Here is a 9,798-nt window from a genome sequence, read left to right on the forward strand (position 1 = left end):
TTATTGTGAATGGTTGCATTCATTTGACTACTCGTGCACAGACAAGATCACAAATGGGGCGGTGGCCATGCTTGAATGGGCTCCTGGTGGGAGACTGCCTCCTGGTGGAGAAGCAATCCATCTGATTTCCTGACCCAATTAAGCGGCAATCTATCTCATTTCCAGGCATGTTAATAGGTCGCTGATTGGTCCCTGCACTACTAGTAGTGGTCGTATCTATTTCAGAGAGGTCTGAAATTCAGGTTCTTAGTTTGCCAGGGACAGACCCTGTCTTAGGTTTTCTTCCATCTTCATCATCCACTTCTGCCTACACTTTGCTGTTACAACGAGGGATTGAGCCGTCTGGGTAGTCTCTAGCCAGCTGGGCAGTGTGGTTCTTTCTAACCAAAGGGCATTGGCCTCAAGCCCTACATTTGGTTTAGGGGCTGACAGAGCTCCTCAGATAATCTTCTCACACATGTAACTGCTGGACATTTATGAATAAGAAATGAGAAGTTTTCCCAAAGGGTTAGTTAAGACCTGAAGACTGTCATTCAGATAATTCACCTTTTCCTTTTGGTTTTTGGCCCGTTCAGACTTTGCCAGAATCAAGCCAAGGACTGCTTTTTGTTGCTACAGTTTTCTGCCAGATAGCCTAGTTCCTGAGTACCTGGAAACCAGAGAGAAAGAGGATCCAGTATATGCCTGGATTAGGAGGCCTGGCTCATCTAGGAAGTCACATCTGGGGTGCTTATTGCTGCTCCATACAGCTGCAGGCCCGCCCCTTGGCCTTCTCTGTAGGTTCTTGGCAGCCATGAGCAGCTTTCAGCCAGTGACAAGTAGTTACTGAGTCCTAATTTGATAGCCACAAACTATACCTTGGGTAGGCAAAGTCAGATTTTTGAGAACCTTTTCTTGACTTGGAAGTTTTAATTACCTTCTTTTATGCTTTCCTCTGTCTCGTAATTTCTTCTCTCAATATCCTTCCCTATAATTTCAATTATTTGGATTAATTTTAGAATAAACTTATTTATTTCTAAAAAAAAAAAAAGTATTGTCTGTGTCTTTGTCTCACGTAAATGTGCTTCATACAACTGTGGTACTGCCAAGGTTGGCTTTATCTTTTGGAGACAAGGTTTAGAGGGCAATGGCATGATCATGGCTCACTGCAGCCTTGACCTAGGCTCAAGTGATCCTCCCACCTCAGCCTCCTGAGTAGCTGGGACCACAGCTGTGTGCCACTGTGCCTGGCTAATTTTTCTGTATATTTTGTAGAGAGTTTCTCTATGTTGCCCAGCCTAGTCTCTAACTCCTGGGCTCAAATGATCCACCCACTTTGGCCTCCCAAAGTGTTGGAAATACAGGTACGAACTGTCCTGTACTGGGCGAACATTTTTCAACCCTTGACCCATGATAATAAGCAGAGGCAGGAATGTAACATAACAGCATCATCCATACCTCCGTGTCTGGTGTCTTCTGTCTTCCAGTCCTCAAGTCATCAGATCAAAGCACACTTGGAAAAATGAAGTGGAGCAGATGGGAGACCAGTGTCTGAATCTTGTTTGCCATCAGCATAGGTGTTGATAATTTCTTACTGGCATATATGATAGGAAAGGGGTCCTGCTAATTCCTCTTATGAACAATGTGCTTATTTCCCAACCTCCATCCTCTGGCCTTTGCTGGGGTACCAACTCATCTAGGCTGACTGAGTTGTGACATTGCTAGATTCCTGCTCCAAGTGACCCTGGCATTTGCAAGTCAGCTTAGTACTTGGGTTAGGAGACACGGGTGAGAACTATTAGGAAGAAGGCTTCCCAGTCTCTGCATCGTGGCATATGTGAGGTGAAATATGTGTGGCATGCACACGGGGGTAGAGATGAGGCTGCTCTCAGTGCTCCCTTCATGACACAGTGTGGGACATCCTGTCTTAGAGAGTTCCAGGCTGGGGAAACTGACTGCGCGAACCATCTCTCTTAACTGCTCCAGTGGTAAATAGCCTGCCAGCTCCTAAGCTGCCTGTGTCTTGTCTCCTGTGGAGTAAAACCAGGCAAGCCCTAAGAACTTTGCTAAGATTTTAAGAAACTGAGGAGACCATCAGGATTTGAAATCTCCCGTATCTGATATGATAGGCCTGTGTATTAGGATTCTCCAGAGAAACAGAAAGAATACACACAGATTTCTTAGAAGGAATTGGCTCATGTGATTCTGGAGGCTGACAAGTCCCAAGATCTGCGGTTGGCAAGCTGGAGACCCAGGAAGGCAAGATGGTATTGTTCCAGTCTGGAGGCTTACAGCCGAGAGTGGATGTTTCAGTTTAAGTCCCAAAGCAGGAAAAGACCAATGTGCCACCTCAGGGCAGTCAGGCAGGAGGACTTCCCTCCTATTTGGGGGAGGGTCTGCCCTTTTTAGCCCTTTTGTCCTATACCGGCCTTCAGCTTGTTGAATGAGGTCACCCACATTAGGGAAGGCAGTCAGCTTTTCTCAGTCTACTGATGCAAATGTTAACCTCATTCAGAAACTCCCTCACAGACACACCCAGAATGACCAAATGCCTGGGCACCCCATGGCCCAATCAAGTTGACACATAAAATTAGCCATCACAGCCAGGAAGAAGATATAGGTTGAGTATTCCTTATCTATCTGAAAGGTGTGGGATCACCAGATGTGTTTCAGATATAGGATGTTGGAATATTTGCATTATCCTGATGAGTTGAGCATCTGTAAATCGGAAATCTAAAATGATCCAATGAGCATTTCCTTTGAGCATCATGTTGGCACTCAAAAAGTTTCAGATTTTGGATTTCCGATTTTCAAATCAGGAATGTTCAACCTGTAATATGGCCCCAGACTGCCTTTCTAGACATAGGTTCCACAATGAATATAATACCTGTGGCCTTCACACAATTATCTGTGTTCATGGTGTTCTTTTGGCTGTCTCTGCCTCTCAAGAATCCTACCCAGGTCTTCAAGGCATAGCTCAAAGCCTCCAGATTTGCCCTTGTCACCATTAATCACTTGCGTTCCCCTTAGCTCGTTTCTTATCCTGCTATCTAGCGTTAATTCACCCTAGTAACAGTTAATTAGTACTAGCTAATTGTTAATAGTTAATTGTGTTCCTGTTTGATGATAATCACATGATATCCCCTAGATGATAATGAATCTGAAGCCAAGGTGGTCTGGTCCTTCTCTTTTCCCGGTACCTTGAACAGTGCCTAGCACAGAGGAAGTGCTTTCATTTAAATGCCTATTGACTCCAATTTGGATTGACCTGTGGAAAAGAAGTTTCTAGAGCCCGAGACCAAGTGATATCACAGTTTTATTTGAGACATAAAAGCACATGTGTTTCTGTTACATAGTGTAGGTTTAGGTACTGGTTTCTAAGATAAGACTTTATTTCACCCTCTGTCACAGCTTCCTGGGAAATGAATTAGGGAGCAAGATACAACCTAGCAAGAAAATCATAATTGTTACTGGGAAGTTGCAAAGAAAGGGGAGAGCTTATTCAAATTAGTGTAACAGAGCCCCCAGGATAAAGAGAGTGGTTCAGGGAATAGGTCTAAATTCCTGATATTGGTAGGGATACTAGCACATCCCACAGCAAGGACTCACCCCTCAGTGGAGGCAACTGGGTCTTGGGAGGGAAGTCGGGGGAGGCCAAGGGCTCCTCAGCTCCCTCCCTGGATTCCCAGTTCAGTCACCCCTTCCCCCTGAGGAATTCAAAGAGGAAGGGCAGGGTCTATGTCATGGACACTGCTACTTGTTCAATGAAGCTGGCCAGGTTTATGTCCCGTTCTGAAAGGCCGGCACACTCGTGGGTGCTCAGTGTGATGTGGACCTGAAACGAAACCAGAAATTCTGCTTCCACGGACTTAAGAACAGGAGGGAGTCAATAGCAGCTGGGCTGAACCCCACTAGGAGTTCCAGAATAGCAGCTGGCCACTACGATCTCTCCTGGGGACTCCTTCCTGACCTGTCTGTCACAACATCTACATCTCCCCTTATGCTGTCTTTCAAAAATAATTGTGACTTCAGCTATAAAGTAAAAACATCCAAATAAATGTCAAGAGCAAACTAAAAGCTAAGACAAAACCGAAAACCAATGCCAACTCCTAAACACTATCCATTCACAGATGGCCTCTTTCACCCTTACTGCTTTTATAAACAGAAACCAGCAGAGCTTTTGGCATGTGGTAGACATTTCATGACTGTTTTCATCATTAAGCAGTTTGATAGACTGGCTATGTGTGTGCATTCTTAGTTCAAGTTTATTAAGTTTTCATTCTTCTATTCCTCCAGCAAGATGAAAGCTGTTTAGAGCTATGAACCCTGAATAAGTATGCCTGACTCCCACAGCCTTTCCTTTATTGGGTTTTGTCTTCTTTCTTTCTTTTTTTTTTTTGAGACGGAGTTTCACTCTTGTTACCCAGACTGGAGTGCAATGGCGCGATCTTGGCTCACCACAACCTCCGCCTCCTGGGTTCAAGCAATTCTCCTGCCTCAGCCTCCCAAGTAGCTGGGACTACAGGCGTGCGCCACCACGCCCAGCTAATTTTTGTATTTTAGTAGAGACGGGGTTTCACCATGTTGACCAGGATGGTCTCGATCTTGACCTCGTGATCCACCTGCCTCGGCCTCCCAACGTGCTGAGATTATAGGCGTGAGCCACCGCGCCTGGCTGGTTTTGCCTTCTTAATGTCTACTTTAACCCCAAGTCTCTCATGCACCTTTTAATTTGCATTTCTTTATAGTAAGACTGATGATTTTTTTTTCAGGTGTATTTATGTTGATTCTAGGCATGTGCAATCTCAGTGAGATTGGGAACAAGATGAGTGGATGACCTGTGTGGGTCAGGAAGGCACATTGTTAAGTCTAAAAGCCTTCAGAATGTGTCAGAGTTAGCAGGATTTGTATGGGGGCAGAGCACAACAGAGGCACACAGCATCACTCACCTTGTTGTACACGTTAAACCATTCAGGATGGTGGTCCAGTTTCTCAGCCTGCAGGGCCACTCTTGTCATGAACCCAAAAGCCTGTTTAAGTGAAGGGAGAGCTGGGTTAGTTTCTAAGAGAAAGGACTTCTGGACATCACCAAGTCAAGGCCTAGACGCAGGAGGATGAATTAGCTTCCTCCCAGGAGACTCCCCTCTCTTTAATCATTTCCCCCTTGACATCCTGTCACTGGTTCTCAGGCTTGAGTTCGAGGTTTTCCCTGCAGTAGGAAGAAAGTCTTAGGACACCAACAAGATGGAAACACCACAGCAGGCTTTTGGTCTGGCCAGTCTTGGCTGTCTGTTCAAATGTCTTCAGATGTACATGGTTCCTACTTGAACTATCTTCTCAGAGGACTGTTGCTAAAAGTTCCAGGAAGGGAGCGCCCAAGACACATCACGTCCTCCTACTCTCTAGTCCCCAAAGATGACACTTTCCGAGTTAGGCAGGAAAATTAATTTCCCCACTGGCACAGTGCCCAAATAACTGGATGAGTGTGGTGTCTGAGAGTCTTGGCTAACAGGACATGCAGGGAGAGGACATGCTCTGGAAGGTGACCCCGTCAGCCCATCTCAGAAAACTCTGTCCCACCCTGGTGCTATACCCTGTTGAAGTCTTTGAAATGAAACTGCTTGAAGATGGCATCGCGGCCTTCCAGCTCATTCCACCCCACAGCCCTCAGGTTTGGCAGCAGCTGGTCCCTCTCCTCGGCGCTCAGCCTGTGTGCTTTGCCAGCCTAGAAGAGGGGAAAAAAAACAGAGGCCCAAGAGCATTTCTTTTTATAGGTCAAAACAGAGGGTCTCCAACCTTTAGGGAAACTTAGCCAGCCTTCACTGGCTGCTTTGGACGTGGGTGACCAAAGGGCAGCAGGTCTTTGAGCAATAGGCTGGGAGGCCTCAAGGGTGGCACCCTACCCAGGAGGTGAGGTCCGGGCTTGTCCGCCGATAGGCTCTCAGGTCTTGGGTTTTACATGCAACACAGAGAAAGGAAATCCCAAAGGCAATGTAATGCATATGACCTGGACAGAGAGGCACTCTTCTCCGACCCTGCCTTCAAAGCCTTACAGACCCTTCCTCCATGAGACCTATTATATCCATGAGGGCGTAAAAGCAAAATAAATCCCAGACGCAAATACGTTACTCCACAACCTCTCAGGAAAAGAGTACTCATGACTGTCCCCCGCTCCTTTTCCTATTATATACTTCATCATACGCGCCCCACGTCCCTACCATAACTTTCATGTGTATTGAAGAGGAAACGGGCCTAGAGAAGGGAAATAACTTGTCTACTGTTCTTTACCGCCCACCCCTAGCTAGTGATGGTGCAGGTAGCATTTTCAAAGTGTGGTCTGTGTGTCAGCATCCCTGGGGCTGGGCAAAGGAGCCAGCATTTAAAATAAGCGTCCAGCCCATTCTCAGCGACACTGCAGCTGACCGCTGCTGACACTACCTCTAGCAGGTCCTCAATCGTGCTCCCATGCAGCCTCTCTGGTCCTGAGCCGCCTGGGCTCGGTTTCTCAGGGTTTCTGTCTTCTTTTCTGGCTGGTTGGTAAGCTCAGGCCACAGAGCTCAGTCCCCAGAGTGGAAGGAACTTGGCCGAAGGCAGCTGGCAAACCCAGTGTCCCATCCTATTTACCTATTGTGCAAAGTACCCTCAAGGCAGTCCAAATTGGCACAATTCAGGCCATGAGTGGAACCTCAGAGAATGCAAGGAAGCAAAGGTCAGTTTCATCCTAGAGGATCCCAGAACCTAGGCTTCTAGAGTAGCTCCACCCCAGGGCAGAAATAAAGAGAGTGCTGAATTTGAAAGGAATAATTTAGGGATGGGGAGGGAATGTGAGGGAGATTAATTCAGCTTTTATGAGGCAGCCTGCAGACTGAACACGGTGTGTTGATCGGCAGGAGGTTTCAGCGCCGGTTTCACTATTTACCAGCCAGGTGGCTGTCCCTCTCTTGGTAGAACCTCCACCTCCACAGATCATCATGAGGTGCCAATGGGACACTTTAGGAAACGCCACTGTTATAAAGCAAATGTCATCTGCATTTAAAAAAATACTTCCTAAGGCAAGTCGGCTTGTGATGGGCCTGGTAGCATCTGGGGTAGTTGAAGCATCGCAGTGCTTTTCCAAATCCGTCTTTTTTCCCTCCTGAAAACGTGAGCTCTCTCTGGTCTGATGGGGCTTGGCCCCTCTCCTTTCTCCCGCTCTAGATGGCCAGCAGCTATTTGCCTCATCTGCCCAATAGGAAGGTGTCTACTCCAGAGCCAGCCCTCTCCCAGTGGTTGACCCTCTGGTCCGTGTATCCAGGCAACCAGAAGTCAGCTGAGGAGGCATCAGAGCCCACTGTTTACTTCCTTGGCTCTTAAAGGGGTGGGTGGATCCAGGTGAGTTCTTGGGAGGCTTCCCTTTCTCGGTAGAGTCTTCGGGAACCCCCAAGTTGCACAGCCGGGGGCTGAACTGACAAACCTTCCAGCTGCCGGCTCTGGAGACAGAGATGGGGAAGGGGATCCTGTTTGCTTAGTAAATCCTCCTTGCCTCCTGTGGTGAGGTGTGCGGAATGGTTACTGATTTCCCGAGCCTGCATCTCTGGGGCCTCAGCGCCCCTCACAAACAGCCCCACTCATCCTCTCTCCCGCAAGTCCCTCTCCTGTCAAAAGGCCCTCCCAGTCCTGACTGCTCCGAAGGCCTCTGGACCTGAAATGGTCTGTTGACGCTCCAGAGCCTACAGCAGAGCAAGGGCCCGCCCCCGCCCCCGCTCCTGCCCCGGGAGTGGGGGAGAAGCTCACCCGGGAGGAGGGCTGACCCTGCGCCCCCAATCCCCCGTGGCCGGGCATGGGCCTCAAGCCGGCTTGGGGGCTGGCTCTGGGGCCGGGGACAGCACAGGGGCGCAGAGGCTGAGTCCCAGGCAGACCCTGTACCCGGGGTGCTAACCGGAAGGGGCGGCGGACAGGCACGCACAGGAGCGCGCAAACTCAGCCTCCCTCGCGCTCCCACCCCAATACAAAGCAGAATCGGGCCACTAAGGGGAAGAGATCTGCGGACTGCCCCACCACGGTCTTCCCCCGCCCCCAGCAGGGTCCCGGACCGAGCCTGGCCTGGGTCAGAGCAGGCCTGGCCTCCCGCCTGGCTGGGGCCCGGACCCGCTACCGCCCCTTTCAGGGCCTCAGCTTCCTCGCCGCGCCGCCGGCTACAGGGAGCCGGGCAGAGACCCCACTCTCCGACCCCAGCGGCTCCGCAGGGGACTCGAAGGGAGCCTCCCCTGCCCCCCCTGCCCCCTCCCGCTCCCACCTCGCCCGCGGCTGCCCCGGCCCCGTTGTCTGGATTGCGGCGACGCACCCCTGGGCTCACCATGGCGCGGGCGGCAGCAGGTGGCTGGCGGAGAGGGAAGGCGGCGGCCAGGCGCGCAGGCGGCCGTCCCGGGGGCGGGGCCGCGCTCGGGCCGCCCCCGGGTAATGATTAACGTCCCCAACCAGGGACGCGCTGGGCTTGCTTCCTTCCAGCACTTTGCTCGCTGCTCAGAGCCATCCTGCGTGCTCGTTTCATTGGGCTAGGGTGAAGCATAAGGGCTCCAGACGCCCGCTTCTGGGTTGGAATCCCACCCCGCCGCTTACAGCTGGGTGACCCTGGGCGCCAGAATACCTAAGTTTTTCTTTATAAAAATATTTTATTTGGGGGCCGGGCGCGCTGGTTCACGCCTGTAATCCCAGCACTTTGGGAGGCCGAGGCGGGTGGATCACGAGGTCAAGAGATCGAGACCATCCTGGTCAACATGGTGAAACCCCGTCTCTACTAAAAATACAAAAAAATAGCTGGGCATGGTGGCGCGTGCCTGTAATCCCGGCTCCTCGGGAGGCTGAGGCAGGAGAATTGCCTGAACCCAGGAGGCGGAAGTTGCGGTGAGCCGAGATCGCGCCATTGCACTCCAGCCTGGGTAACAAGAGCGAAACTCAGTCTAAAAAAAAAAACAAAAAAAATTATTTGGATATAATTGGCATTTATAATTGCACATATTCAAAGTGCACAATTTGATAAATTTTGATATGTTTCCCTGTTCCCTTGTGAAACCATCACCACGATCAAGATAATGAACATTCTTGTGCTCTTTGGTAACTAACCCCTTCCTCCAGAAACCCCCTGGCCAGGCAACTAGGGATGTGCTTTAGGTCACTGTAAATTAGTTTGCATCTTCTAGAATTTTATGTAAATGGAACCATACAGTATATACTCAGGTTAACTGTTTTGGGGTTCAGCCATGGTTTGCATATATCAATGGTTTCTTTTATGGCCCAGTAAATTTATTTTATAGTATTGCATTGTACAGGCAGACTACAATTTGTTTAGCAATTCACTGTTGGACATTTGAGTTGTTTACCTTTTGGTTCTTACAAATAAAGCTGCTATGAATATGGTACACAAGTCTTTGAAAGTTCACGTTTTCATTTTCCTTGAGTAAACACTCAGGAATGGAATGCCTGGGTCATATGGTAGGTGGACTTTTATAACTTATTAGGAAACTGCCACACTGTTTTGCAAAGTGGTTGTATCGTTTTACATTCCCAGCAGCAGTGTATGAGAGTTGCAGTTCTGTGTCCTCACCAACACTTGGTATAGTCGGCCTTTTTAATTTTAGCCATTCTAATTGGTGTGTAGCAGTATCTCACTGTGGTTCTGCGTTTCCTTGATGACTAATGATACTGAATATCTTTTCGTGTGCTAAGGATAAGTCTTTTTTAGTGAATAGCATGTTTGAATTTCTGGCCCATTGAAAAAGAAATTGGGTTTTTTCATATCGACTTTTGAGGGTTTTTTATTCTGGATATAAGGGCATGATC

General features: G+C 48.9%; 1 protein-coding gene across 3 annotated transcripts; it reads right to left on the reverse strand.

Moving 5' to 3' along the window:
* Window positions 1–3,277: 3,277 nt before the first annotated feature.
* Window positions 3,278–8,358, reverse strand: PCBD1 (pterin-4 alpha-carbinolamine dehydratase 1). 3 transcript variants are annotated; one of them, XM_012460298.3, is made up of 4 exons: window positions 8,315–8,358; window positions 5,573–5,704; window positions 4,929–5,009; window positions 3,278–3,814 (listed from the first exon to the last, which is right to left on the reverse strand). In XM_012460298.3, exons 1-4 carry the CDS (start codon window positions 8,315–8,317, stop codon window positions 3,716–3,718), a joined length of 315 nt encoding a protein of 104 aa, XP_012315721.1. In that variant the 5' UTR covers window positions 8,318–8,358; the 3' UTR covers window positions 3,278–3,715. The 3 variants fall into 3 exon arrangements, with proteins under 3 accessions (XP_012315721.1, XP_012315720.1, XP_012315719.1); XM_012460297.3 differs by having other exon boundaries at window positions 8,303–8,337; XM_012460296.3 differs by lacking the exon at window positions 8,315–8,358 and adding an exon at window positions 6,899–7,605.
* Window positions 8,359–9,798: the final 1,440 nt, after the last annotated feature.

The sequence above is a fragment of the Aotus nancymaae genome, unplaced genomic scaffold (genome assembly GCF_030222135.1).
Source record: "Aotus nancymaae isolate 86718 unplaced genomic scaffold, 86718_ANA_hifiasm-v0.15.2.pri h1tg000010l, whole genome shotgun sequence".
In the NCBI taxonomy this organism is placed as follows: domain Eukaryota; kingdom Metazoa; phylum Chordata; class Mammalia; order Primates; family Aotidae; genus Aotus; species Aotus nancymaae.